Source organism: Capra hircus, chromosome 7, assembly GCF_001704415.2.
Source record: "Capra hircus breed San Clemente chromosome 7, ASM170441v1, whole genome shotgun sequence".
NCBI lineage: Eukaryota > Metazoa > Chordata > Mammalia > Artiodactyla > Bovidae > Capra > Capra hircus.
Genome location: NC_030814.1, coordinates 107,807,743 through 107,822,312, shown reverse-complemented (window position 1 = coordinate 107,822,312; position 14,570 = coordinate 107,807,743). Strand labels below are relative to the sequence as shown.

The 14,570-nt window shown below is 43.6% G+C and overlaps 1 protein-coding gene across 6 annotated transcripts in view; it reads left to right on the top strand.

Annotated features, from left to right (window-relative positions):
- MAPK9 (mitogen-activated protein kinase 9) overlaps window positions 1-14,570 on the top strand; it is a 69,295-nt gene that overhangs the window by 34,091 nt on the left and 20,634 nt on the right. For all 6 annotated transcript variants that reach the window (XM_018051621.1, XM_018051620.1, XM_018051619.1 and 3 more), the window contains exon 5: window positions 1,274-1,412. In XM_018051621.1, coding sequence (XP_017907110.1) covers window positions 1,274-1,412 — 139 coding nt within the window. The remainder of the gene's footprint in view (window positions 1-1,273; window positions 1,413-14,570) is intronic.

Sequence of the window (14,570 nt, the reverse complement as noted above, 5' to 3'; positions counted from 1 at the left end):
AGTAGAAGAGATCGGCTCAAAGAAGTGGCAGGGCCGACACTGCTGGGCCTCTCGGCCGTTGTAAGGACTTCCCTTTTCAAGTTAGGCTTTCAGTAGAAGACTGAGTTTCTCTAACTTACATTTTAAAACAATAACTTGGTTTCCGGTCTGAGAATCCACTGTATGGGGTAGGACATGGAAGACCAGTCAGGAGGCCATCGCAGTGGTGCGGGTGAGAGATTATTGCAGCTGCATTTAGACCAAAGGGGTGACGGTGACGGTAAAGGCACGAGATTGGATGGTTGACACTGTTTCGAAGAGAGAACCCCAGTGTTTGCTCTTAGAGAGGCTTTGAGAGAGGCTTTGTGTGGTTTGAGAGAAGGAGTTGCTGAGGACATTTGGAATTTTGGCTCAGGTGCTCACCAGAAGGATGAAAGTTCTCTCAACTGAGATGAGGAAAGCTATAGGAAGAACAGATTTGGGGGTGGTGTGGAATCAGGAGCTCAGTTTTAGACAGGGAGTCTGTTGGGCACCCAAACTGATCTGTGAAGCAGTCAGTTAGATAAGTGAGCCTGGAGTTCAGGTGGGATGTCTGGGGTGAATGTATTAATTTGAGAGTTGGCGGTCTATAGATGGTATTTAAAGCCTTGAGATCGGAAACCAGAGACGATCATCATGACTCGAGTACAGTAGAGAAGACAAGGCCAAGGACAGGTGCTGGCACTCCGGCAGCAAGAAGCCAGTGGTAAGAGACAGTCACGGCCCGCCAGGATTGTAGGACTAGCCACTGGGTTTAGCAGCACGGAAAGTGTCAGGATCCTTGAGGACAGTTTCAGCAAAGTGGTGGGGGCAAAAACCTAATTAAACTGAGATTAAGGAAAAATGGGAGAAAAAAATTGAAGATGATGAGTGTAGATGCCTCTTTGGGGAGTTTTGCTTGCAGGAAGAGCAAAAATACAGGATCGTAGCTGGTAGGGGAGGGAAGGTCAAAAGTTTTCTTAAGATGCAACCAGCAACGGCACGGTTTCTGTATTGGTAAGAACGACCCAATAGAAAAAATTTAAATATAGGAGACTTTGCATGTTTGAGATTCTATTTACTATGATATAAAAATTGCTTCTTTTCAAGATAGCTTATATATCAAGATACCCAATAAAAGCGAGTTATCTTTTTACTTTAGCCAGTACAGTGACTAGGCATGAAGTTATTACTTTTTAATAAAAATTCTGATGTAATACCATGAAGGAATTTGGATGATTTTCATGTGTACATGGCTGATCATTTATTTCCTCAGGTATTTGGTTATGGAATTAATGGATGCTAACTTATGTCAGGTTATTCACATGGAGCTGGACCATGAAAGAATGTCCTACCTTCTTTACCAGATGCTCTGTGGTATTAAACATCTACATTCAGCTGGTATAATTCATAGAGTAAGTAGTGATACTGTATTGGTTTTTTCCTTTTAATCAAAATCATTTTGTTATTGTAATCTTCAGATACAAAAGAACATATTTTTAAAAAATTTGTCCATGTTGAAAATCCAAATAAACTTTGGGATCATGTTACTTTCTCAAAGATTGTTGAGATTAGAAGACATTTGTGGAATGCCTGGTTTGCCTGGGCTCATCTGAGCCACCCTGGGTGCAGATATGAGCCAGCTGCCCAGACTCATATACAGAAAAATGCTTCTTTTTTTTTTTAAGTTTTTATTTGGAAATAATTTAAAACTTAGAGAAAAATTGCAAGAATAGGACAAAGAACTTCCAAATACTATTTGCCCAGATATCCCTGGTGTTAATAGTTGTGTCATACTTGAAATCTTATTTTTAGTGCAAAGAATTTGAATTTGGGATGGGGGAAAGTTAAAGGCCAAATAGTATATGATACAGTTGCTCTAGAAGTTTTATATGAGTTATCACCCAAGTATTCATTTCTTACATCGTAAAATTCTACCACTGCAGCATCCCAACCATACCGGTAGGAACTCTTGGAAAGGCTCCAGGCAGACCTCTTGACTAGGCCAAGGCTGGAATTTGAATGGTGGTGTTGCCTGTCAGGGAGTACAGATTTAAAAACCAGAGAGATGTTCTCTAAGCTGGTTTTATGAGCTCTTGTTATTTTTTGATCTGTACGGCTGTGTAAACAGATCATGATAAAGTTTTTGTTTGTTTCTTTGTTGTTTCTTGTTTTTTTTTTTTTTAGCAACTGAAGTGTTGAGTGAGACTAGAGGCAGAGATAATAATAGTTTTATTGAAAGCATTCTTAGCATTCCTTAAATAATTACTATATTGATTTTGTTGAGTGTCTTTTGATACTATGTTTCAATAGCAAAACGTTGTATTTTCTGTGAACTAAAGTCTGTGGGGGGAAGAAGTGAGACAAGAACAATGAAACCTTTTCATACAAAAAAGAACAGAGAGATTTTTGATGGTATAGTAGTAGTAATTCTTTTGAATCTGTTGAGTGGTTCCATCACAGCCACTGAACAGAGGCCTAACACAGTAGCAGAGCCCACAGTTCAGAGAGGGCCAAACCCTTGCCCCTTGTGAACATGAGGCCTGAGGCCCAAGTGAGGTCTGCCACCAGAGACCAGCCCTGGCCCTCCCACTGACTACTGGGGGCCTGCCGCAAAGACTCCTGGATAGTCTTCAGTCATTTAAATAATAGCCTCTGCTGCTGCCATGTGGTCAGTTAAAGTAATATAAATTCAGTTGATGAATTTGCTTTAGACATAGTGACACTAGTCATTTTAATTAAAAATAAAGATTTCCTAGCATACCATTCTATTTATTTTCCTAAAACATTCAGTTCAGTTCAGTTCAGTCGCTCAGTCGTGTCCAACTCTTTGCGACCCCATGAATCGCAGCACGCCAGGCCTCCCTGTTCATCGCCATCTCCCGGAGTTCACTCAGACTCATGTCCATCGAGTCCGTGATGCCATCCAGCCATCTTATCCTCGGTCGTCCCCTTCTCCTCCTGCCCCCAATCCCTCCCAGCATCAGAGTCTTTCCAATGAGTCAACTCTTCGCATAAGGTGGCCAAAGTACTGGAGTTTCAGCTTTAGCATCACTCCTTCCAAATAACACCCAGGGCTGATCTCCTTCAGAATGGACTGGTTGGATCTCCTTGCAGCCCAAGGGACTCTCAAGAGTCTTCTCCAACACCACAGTTCAAACGCATCAATTCTTCGGCGCTAAGCCTTCTTCACAGTCCAACTCTCACATCCATACATGACCACTGGAAAAACCATAGCCTTGACTAGATGGACCTTAGTCGGCAAAGTAATGTCTCTGCTTTTGAATATGCTATCTAGGTTGGTCATAACTTTCCTTCCAAGGAGTAAGCGTCTTTTAATTTCATGGCTGCAATCACCACCTGCAGTGATTTTGGAGCCCCCAAAAATAAGTCTGCCACTGTTTCCACTGTTTCCCCATCTATTTCCCATGAAGTGATGGGACCGGATGCCATGATGTTCGTTTTCTGAGTGTTGAGCTTTAAGCCAACTTTTTCGCTCTCCTCTTTCACTTTCATCAAGAGGCTTTTTAGCTCCTCTTCACTTTCTGCCATAAGGGTGGTGTCATCTGCATATCTGAGGTTATTGATATTTCTCCCGGCAATCTTGAGAAATCTGTATGCAGGTCAGGAAGCAACAGTTAGAACTGGACATGGAACAACAGACTGGTTCCAAATAGGAAAAGGAGTACGTCAAGGCTGTATATTGTCACCCTAAAACATTGACAGACCTTTATATAAATTAAGGCACTCTTAATTTCTCTTAAATACATATTGTATTAAAGTCTTGCCTGAGAATAAGTTCTCAGATAATTAGGCTTCCTTACTGTTAAGCAAACAGTTTGTCTTGCTGTGTCTCCCTGCGTGGGCCCAGACATACATGGCGAAGCAGTATCCTCTCGTTTCAGGGGTGCCTTGTAGCTGTAGAGCTGTAGAGCTGTAGCATACACTTGCCTGTGTTAGGTGATGTTTGGTCCTTGCAGTGTAGGCCCACACCTGTAGCCTGGAAAGTCACATAGGGTCAAGGAAGTTTTTGGTTTGCCCAGCATGATTTCGCCAACCGCCTCTCCATCCTGTCTATCTCCCCACTGGCTCTCCCTCCCCTTGTCTTATGCCTTCTGGTTCACACATCAGTAGGACTGTGGACTCTGTGTTTGCTTGAGAGCACCATGTGCACATTGTGGGGAAGGTGGATAACGCCCCTGTTTGCACACCCACCCCTCCTCCAGGTCCCGAGAGGTGAGCAACCACAGTTACCCTTTAGCGTGTTAATGGTTTCCTGTGAACTTTTCCTGTCCTTTTTTCTGTATACAATACCATAGATGGAGAAGGAAGTGGCAACCCACTCCAGTATTCTTGCCTGGAGAATCTCGTGGACAGAGGGGCCTGGTGGGCTGCTGTCCTTTGGGTCACACAGAATTGGACATGACTGAAGCGACTTAGCATGCATGCATGCATGCATTGGAAAAGGAAATGGCAACTCACTCCAGTATTCTTCCCTGGAGAATCCTATGGACAGAAGAGTCTGGTGGGCTGCCATCTATGGGATCACACAGAGTCGGGCATGACTGAAGCGACTTAGCAGCAGCAACACCATATAGACAAAATGTGGTCCACTGGAGAACGGAATGGCAAACGACTTCAGTATTCTTGCCTTGAGAACCCCATGAACAGTATGAAAAGGCAAAAAGATAGGACACTGAAAGACGAGCTCCCCAGGTCACTGTGTGTGTGTGTGTGTGTGTGTGTGTTAGTTGCTTAGTCGTGTCCGACTCTTTGTGACCCGATAGACTGCAGCCCACCAGGCCTCTCCATCCATGGGATTCTCCAGGCAAGAACACTGGAGTGGGTTGCCATTTCCTTCTCCAAAAGGAACTATAGAAAGAAGGTGAAGTCATTCAGTCATGTCCGACTCTTTGTGACCCCATGGACTGCAGCCCACCAGGCCTCTCTATCCATGGGGTTCTCCAGGCAAGAACACTGGAGTGGGCTGCCATTTCCTTCTCCAAAAGGAACTATAGAAAGAAGGTGAAGTCACTCAGTCATGTCCGATTCTTTGTGACCCCATGGACTGCAGCCCACCAGGCTCCTGCATCCGTGGAATTTTCCAGGCCAAAGTACTAGGGTGGGTTGCCATTTCCTTCTCCACCCCAGGTCGGTAGGTGCCCAACACGCTACTGGAGATCAGTGGAGAAATAACTCCACAAAGAATGAAGAGACGGAGCCAAAGCAAAAACAACACCCAGTTGTGGATGTGACTGGTGACAGAAGCAAGGTCCAATACTGTAAAAGCAACATTGCATAGGAACCTCGAATGTCAGGTCCATGAATCAAGGCAAACTGGAAATGGTCACACAGGAGATGGCAAGCGTGAACATCGACATTTTAGGAATCAGCGAACTAAAATGGACTGGAATGGGTGAATTTAACTGAGATGACCATTGTATCTACTACTGCGGGCAGGAATCCCTCAGAAGAAATGGAGTAGCCATTATAGCCAACAAAAGAGTCCGAAATGCAGTACTTGGATGCAATCTCAAAAACAACAGAATGATCTCTGTTCGTTTCCAAGGCAAACCATTCAATGTAACAGTAATCCAAGTCTATAACCCTGACCAGTAATGCTGAAGAAGCTGAAGTTGAATGGTTCTATGAAGACCTACAAGACCTTCTAGAAATAGCACCCAAAAAAGATGTCCTTTTCATTATAGGGGACTGGAATGCAAAAGTAGGAAGTCAAGAAACACCCCCAAATTTGGCCTTGGAATATGGAATGAAGCAGGGCAAAGGCTAATAGAGTTTTGCAAAGAGAACCTACTGGTCATAGCAAACACTCTCTTCCAACAACACAAGAGAAGACTCTACACATGGACATCACCAGATGGTCAACACCAAACTTAAATTGACTATATTCTCTGCAGCCAAAGATGGAGAAGCTCTATACAGCCAGCAAAAACAAGACTGGGAGCTGACTGTGGTTCAGATCGTGAACTCCTTATTGCCAAATTCAGACTGAAATTGAAGAAAGTAAGGAAAATCATTAAACCATTCAGGTATGACCTAAAACAGTGGAAGTGAGAAATAGATTTAAGGGACTTGATCTGATAGAGTGCCTGATGAACTATGGATGGAGGTTCATGGCATTTAACAGGAGACAGGGAGCAAGACCATCCCCAAGAAAAAGAAATGCAAAAAAGCAAAATGGTTGTCTGAGGAGGCCTTACAAATAGCTGTGAAAAGAAGAGAAGCAAAAAGCAAAGGAGGAAAGGAAAGATATACCCATTTGAATGCAGAGTTCCAAAGAATAGCAACGAGAAATAAGAAAGCCTTCCTCAGTGATCAATTCAAAGAAATAGAGGAAATCAATAGAATGGGAAAACCTAGAGATCTCTTCAAGAAAATTAAAGATATCAAGGGAACATTTCATGCAAAGATGGGCTCAATAAAGGACAGAAATGATATGGAGCTAACAGAAGAAGATATTAAGAAAAGGTGGCAAGAATACACATAAGAACTGTATAAAAAAGATCTTCACGACCCAGATAATCACGATGGTTTGATCACTCACCTAGAGCCAGACATCCTAGAATGTGAAGTCAAGTGGGCCTTAGGAAGCATCACCATGAGCAAAGCTAGTGGAGGTGATGGAATTCCAGTTGAGCTATTTCAAATCCTAAAAGATGATGCTGTGAAAGTGCTGCATTTAATATGCCAGCAAATTTGGAAAACTCAGCAGTAGGACTGCTGATTGCCTTTTCCACAGGACTGGAAAAGGTCAGTTTTCATTAGTCTCAAAGAAAGCCAATGCCAAAGAATGCTCAAACTACTGCACAATTGCACTCATCTCACATGCTAGTAAAGTAATGCTCAGTATTCTCCAATTCAGGCTTCAACAGTACATGAACCGTGAAATTCCAGATGTTCAAGATGGTTTTAGAAAAGGCAAAGGAACCAGAGATCAAATTGCCAACATCCACTGGGTCATCAGAAAAGCAAGAGAGTTCCAGAAAAACATCTGTTTCTGCTTTATTGACTATCCCAAAGCCTTTGACTGTGTGAATCACAATAAACTGGAAAATTCTGAGAGAGATGGGAATACCAGACCACCTAACCTGCCTCTTGAGAAATCTGTATGCAGGTCAGGAAGCAACAGTTAGAACTGGACATGGAACAACAGACTTGTTCCAAATAGGAAAAGGAGTACGTCAAGGCTGTATATTGTCACCCTGCTTGTTAACTTCTATGCAGAGTACATCATGAGAAACACTGGGCTGGATGAAGCACAAGCTGGAATCAAGAGTGCCGGGAGAAAGATCAAGAACCTGAGATATGCAGATGACACCAGCCTTATGGTGGTCTAGTCAAGATCATGGTTTTCCAGTAGTCATGCACGTACATGCATGTGGGAGTTGGACTGTAAAGAACGTTGACGCCAAAAACTTGATGCTTTTGAACTGTGGTGTTGGAGAAGACTCTTGAGAGTCCCTTGGACTGCAAGATCAAACCAGTCAATCCTAAAGGAAATCAACTGGAAGGACTGATACTGAAGCTGAAACTCCAATACTTTGGCCACCTGATGCGAAGAGCTGACTCTGAAAAGACTCTGATGCTGGGAAAGATTGAAGGCAGGAGGAGAAGGAGATGACAGAGGATGAGATGGACATGAGTTTGAGTAAGCTCCCGGAGTTGGTGATGGACAGGGAGGCCTGGCATGCTGCAGTCCGCAGGGTTGCAAAGAGCTGGACACAACTGAGCGACTGAACTAAACTGAACTGATACCACAGGCAGAGATACACACGTTCAGTTTTGCTTACTAAGATGGTTTCAAAATAAACTTACAATTTAATTACTTGAAAAATAAAACAGCTGTAATCCTACCACTTTTGTGTTGTATAATTAAAAACAAATGGAAAGGAAAGTCCCCCAGCCCTCCATTGCCACCTGGAGGAGGCCATTGATGGCATTTGGGTTTTTTCTTCCTGCCTTTACACTGATACATCTTCTTAACCATGTAATACCAACATATCTGTTTATACTTATGTCCTTTATAACTTACATTTTTTAAAAATAGGATCATCTTGTACATGATTGTTCTGCAACTTGCTGAATGAGTTGGTCAATCTGTTTTTTTATTTTTATCAAGGACAACTTATTAAAAAGGAACCCTCACCTCCTCCCTCCTATTTCACTCTCCCCAGAAGCACTCATTCAATTCTTTCAGCTGTTATTTTGGTGTTTATATTTTGAAACAATATGATTAGATCTCTATGTGTTGATCTCTCTTCAGTTTGGGACATAAGGTACTGATTTAGCTCTCTTTCTCTCCCCTGTTCTCCCAATTAGTTACAGTATAATTGGTTTAGATCAGATGTCAGTTTTACATCAGGACCTATAAACACTTTTCACAGTTAAGCTTACATTTGTACCATGATTATATTTCTTTTCCTTTCAATTTTTTGTCCCTAGAGTTAACAACACTTGTCTTTCACTTGTTAGAGCTGCAGTCTCTGTTGTTTGTTTGAAGGAGGAAGCAGTTTTCCATGTCTTTACTGCTAATTAAACCCTACGTTTTCTGCCAGGCGTCTAAGTGTTCTCTTGCTGCAGATGGCTCAACTGTTTCATTGGTTTGATTGTCTTGTGGAATCTCAGCCCTGCTCACATCTGGACTGGCCACCCCCATACCTGATGGCGAGGCCTTATCCTGGCCTTGCCCCAGCATTTTCCTGAGGATTTCCTTCACCTCTCTCTGCTTTCTGACGCCCATCTCTCCTTTGTTTTTGTGGGACATATCCTCCAATAGCTTCCCCAAAAGTGGTGCCTGGAAAGTAAATTTCTGAGGTCTCAGATATCTGAAACTCCTCTTCTGCCCTGTCATATGATTAATGATTTGGTTGGATACAAAATTCTTGGTTGTAAACCAGTTGCGCCCTGAGGTATAAGTACTGTACCGTTGTAGTGTAGTGTTGTATGGCTTTTGAACTTTCTGTGCTATTCTTGTGACAGATCCTTTGCAGATGCCCTGGCTTGGGTTTTGTTTTTATCTCTGAAAACATCTTTTAAAGTTTCTTTATTTCTTGTATTCTGAAATGTTATGGTGATATGCCATCATATGGAAATTTTTTTCATTAATTGTGGTGGGCACTTCAGTCTGGAAGGATGTGCCATAGAGTTCTGGGAACTTTGTATTATTTCTTTCAGAATAGAAATGTGTTTTTTATTCTGTCTTTCTCTGAAGTACCAGTTAGTTGGAGCTCTTTTTTTATCTTTAAAAGTTCCTTTTTATAGCATTTTGTTCTTTTTTTAAATTGGAATATGATTGATTTACAATATTGTGTTAGTTTCAGGTGTAGAGCCTAGTGATTTAGTATCTTTGGAGATTATATTCTATTATAGGTTGTCATAAGATAATTGTGTAATTCCTTGTGCTGTACAGGATATCCTTGTTGCTTCCTTTATGTATCTTCCCTATATATGCTACTTTTATCTGTTAATCTCAAACCCCGAAATTGTCCCTCCCCACTTCCCTCTCCCTTTTGTTAACCACAAATTTGTTTTCTCTATCTGTGAGTCTGTTTCTATTTTGTATATACATTTATGTGTAGCATTTTTTAGATTCCAAGTGATTGATATCATATAGTATTTGTCTTTCTCTGACTTGTTTCACTAAACATGCTCTAGGTCCATTTACATTGCTGCAAATGGCAATATTTCATTCATTTTTATGACTGAGTAATATTCCATCCTATATATATATATATATATATATATATATATATACACATACACACACACACATATATATACACATATATACATAAAATCATACAACACATCTTTTTATTCAGTCGTATTATTAGGCACTTACTTGGGTTGCTTCCATGTCTTGGCTGTGGGAAATAGCATTTTCTTCTTACATGAAGGCACTGTCATCTCTACAAGGCTAGAATTTTTCTTTGAAGTTTTTTTTCTATTAAATGATAGTTTTACTGTTACAGAATTGTGTTATTTTCTGTTGCTCAGTCATGATACAATGGTATTAAGTGAATAATAGTTACATAATCACAATAATAAAAGATGTTGATCAGTTTTCACAATCAGTATCCAGACCAAAAAAAAGATAATTACAATTGCAAGCCATAATAGAGACATGATTAACCTAAACAATGTAAGATAATTACATACAGTTTGGAGGGGTTAAGTAAAGTAATGTGATACGTGAAAGTGCATACATGCATATGTTTTCGTCTACCCAGCCGGTCTGTGTCTTTTGGTTGGTTCATTTAATCCATTCACATTTAAGGTAATTTTTAATATGTATGTCTATATAGTCAAAACTGTGGTTTTTCCAGTAGTCATATATGAATGTGAGAGTTGGACCATAAAGAAAGCTGAGCGCTGAAGAATTGATGCTTTTGAACTGTGGTGTTGGTGTTGGAGAAGACTCTTGAGAGTCCCTTGGACTGCAAGGAGGTCAAACCAGCCAATCGGAAAAGAAATCTACCCTGAATATTGATTGGAAGGACTGATACTGAAGCTGAAGCTTCAGTACTTTGGCACCTGATGTGAAGAGCTGAATCATTGGAAAAGACCCTGATGCTGGGAAAGATTGAAGGCAGGAAGAGAAGGGGATGACAGAGGATGAGATAGTTGGACAGCATCACCGACTCAACAGACGTGAGTTTGATCAAGCTCTGGGAGTTGGTGATGGACAGGGAAGCTTGGCATGCTGCAGTTGGACACAACTGAGCAACTGAACTGACTGATGAGAAGTGAAGAAACAACCAAGATCTTCTGTGGGGATCTGAGAGCTCTGCCTTCACCTTTCTGCGAGCCTTCCCCCCGCCGACCCCCATCCCCCGCAAATCCCTCAGCATTCTGCTCCCTACCCCATCCTGCCTTCTACAGTACTTGTCATTTAATTCCACAGCCCTTTCCAGAGTTGTGGTCCACTTTATCTCACTGCGGGCCACTCACTGAGGCTGGGATTACTCCACCTGGCCAAGTTGTTTATTCCCGTGTGCTGACTTCCATCGCCATAGAGCGTATGAGGGTTTTCATTGAAGGCGTTAGTGTGCCGTGATAGCATTAGACATGCGGGAGATGCAGGGAGAAGGCCTCTGAGGAAGGACAGAAGGAGGGAGTCAGAGGAGGGGGGAAAGCTGGCGGGGGACCGCACAGTCTGACCCCTTGGCATAGAGAGGGTGTAAAGAAGGGTTGGAAGCTGCCTGTTAGAGGAATCCAGTATCTCAGAGGAAAGGGCCTCCTTCTCCATGCAGTTGCTGGCCAAGAGCCAGTGTGGGACTTGTGGCCTTGTGAGTGGAGGGGAGGCTTAGGGCACCTCAGGGCGTGTCTGTCAGTTGCACTCCCACAGTAGAGAGATAGACAGGCATTTTCATGGATACCACTGTCCACCCCCGTCCTTCTCCGCTCTGCTTCTGCACACAGGTCAAGAGCAGGCTCCTCGTGAGCCTCCCTTCCTGAGGGGAAGAGACGAACCGTAGTCCCTTTCACCAGGTGTTGATCTCGGAGCCGCAGCAGGTCCCCATTCTCTGCATTGTTCACTCCTGAAGTGTACGAGTCTGGTGGTCCAAAACGGACCCTGTGGTCCACGCAGCAGTCGTCTTCCCAGTCCTCAAGTATGTGATTGGAACTGATACACTTGACAGTTGATACTCCTGGCAGATTGACCCCTGCGTTTGTTCTTTGGTCCGCAGTTAAGAGTCATCTTGATTGGCAAGGCCAAGTGGAAACGTGAAACTGCCATCCCCAAGATAGTACATTAAAAACGGTATTGAACTCTGGGAGATGGGGGAGAATGGAGGAGATTACTGCCACCGTTGGAACCTAAAAATGTCAGGGTGGTGGTCCCTCCCAGCTCAGTGTAATTCACTCGTCCAGCCCTTGAAGAAACTAGAAGAAACTAGATGGATGCTGGAGAATGTCGACCACCAAGACTTAGCTGACCAGGGGTCCTGATTGTAGCTGCTGTGCTGGACACAGTGTTGTTGCCAGAGCAGATTAATAAGGCCTTCGGTGTGTCATATGGTCATTGATTGGGCAGATGCATTCTCCCATACTGATTAGATAAGGGGATCACAAACCATGTGAGATGGACAACAATCTTCTGTCACAGTTTTGCCCCAGGCCTGTGTCGTAATATAGTTGGGGGAGATCTGGACCAGTCTCTGTTTATTAGCTGGCCTCCATGACCACCCTCTACCACCAGCTGGGGGAGGCATGATGTTGACTTTCAGTGTCCACTTAGGAAATCTTCTCCAAATGTCTGCTTAGGCTCCTGTGCCCAGATACAGTCATCCGAGTAAGCGGACATAGGCACATGTGAGGAAATCGGGTCAGTGGACAGCTGTTACACTTCTTCAGGCAGCGGGTTCTAGATGGAGAACTGATGAGGAATGACGATGCCCGCAGCCTCGACGCCTCTGCTCCTGCCCGTGTCTGGTTACAAGTGTTTCGTATGCCCTTGTTGGCTGCCCCAGGGGTGCCATCCCCACACTCTGTGTGTCAAGCCGCCAAATTTAGGTGGCATTTGTGTTTTACTGTGTATTTCTTGTTTTCCTTGTTTGGGATGGTTTTCAGGATTTGAAGGGGCAGAATTGTCTTTACTCTGCCATCTTCAAAGTACAAATCCACGTCTTTTGTGGAAAGCTGCTTCAGGTTGTGTGTGGAGAATGATGGGGCCGTGTGTGTGGCGAACCCTCAGAAGCCCCGGGACCTCTTTAGGCACCTTCCATTGCCTCCCAACACGGCCCTGTCTACCATTCCGGGCAGGACAAGATCCACACCTTTCCACAGCTTGATTCCACAGGTTTGCATTTGACTCTCATTGTTGTCCAGTAGATGGCAGTAAAGTCCATCTTTACTTGGATGGCGGTTGGTCCAACAAAATCAGTGCAAGAGGACACTCTTGTGCCACTCTTTATGACAGACATGGCTGGCATGGCCATGTTTTCTAACCACACAGCAGTTCATCAGGCTGAATGACGCTACTCTGATCATCCTTGTTCGTGTGGCTGTGTTAGTTCAAGGCCAGGCTGGATTTCAGGGACTGCTGGGTGGTCAAGTATGTTGTTAACTCATATCGCGACGTCATGTCCAGCTCTTTGCGGCACGGCAGGTTCCTCTGTCCTCCACTCTCTCCTCGAGTTTGCTCAGATTCACGTGCATTGCATCAGTGGTGCTATCTAACCATCTCTTCCTCTCCCACCCGCTTCTTCTGTTGCTTTCAGGCTTTGTCAGCGTCAGGATCTTTTCCAGTGAGTCAGCTCTTTGCATCAGGTGTCCAAAGTATTGGAGCTTCACCTTCAAAATCAGTCCTTCCAATGAATATTCAGAGTTGATTTCCATTAGGATTGACTGTCTCATCTCCTTGCAGTCTGACGGACTCTAAAGAGTCTTCTTCAGCACTACGGTTAGAAAGCATGAATTCTTTGGCGCTCAGCCGTCCTTATAGTCCAGCTCTCACATCTACACGTGACTACTGGAAAAACCGTAGCTTTGATTACATGGACCGTTGGTGGCAAAGTGACGTCTCTCCTTTTTAATGTGCTGTCTAGGTTGGTCATAGCTTCCCTTTCAAGGAGCAAGCGTCTTCTAATTTCACGGCTGCAGTCACTGTCTGCAGTGATTCTGGAGCCCAAGAAGAGAAAGTCTGTCACTGCTTCCACTTTTTCCCCTTCTGTTTGCCATGAAATGATGGGACCGGACACCATAATCAGTTTTTTTATGTTCAGTTTCAAACAAGCTTTTTCACCCTCATCAAGAGGCTGTTTAGTTCCTCCTCACTTTCCCCATCAGCGTGATATCATGTGCATATCTGAAGTTCTTGATATTTCTCCTGGCAATCTTGATTCCAGCTTGTGATTCTTCCAGCCTGGCATTTCCATGATGTACTCTGCATATATTAAGCAGGGTGACAGTATACAGCCTTCTTGTGCTCCTACTGCTAAGTCACTCCAGTCGTGTCCAACTCTGTGCGACCTCATAGACGGAAGCCCGCCAGGCTCCCCCATCCCTGGGATTCTCCAAGCAAGAACACTGGAGTGGGTTGCCATTTCCTTCTCCAGTGCATGAAAGTGAAAAGGGAAAGTGAAGTCACTCAGTCGTGTCCGACTTTTAGCGACCCAGGGACTGTAGCCTACCAGGCTCCTCCGCCCATGGGATTTTCCAGGCAAGAGTACTGGAGTGGGGTGCCATTGCCTTCTCCGACAGCCTTGTTGTACTCCTTAACAAATTTGGAACCAGTCAGTTATTCCATGTAAGATTCTGATTGTTGCTTCTTGGCCTACATACAGATTTCTCAGGAGACAGGTAAGGTGGTCTGTTATTCCCATCTCATTGAGAATTTTCCACAGTTTGTTGTGATTACACAAAGGTTTTAGCATAACCCAAGAAGCAGAAGTAGATTGTTTTTTTGGAACTCCCTTGCTTTCTCCCTGATCCATTGAATGCTGGCAATTTGATCTCTGGTTCCTGTGCCTCTTTGAAACCTAGCTTGTACGTCTGGAAGTTCTCATTTCACATACTGCTGAAGCCTAGCTTGAAGGATTTTGAGCATA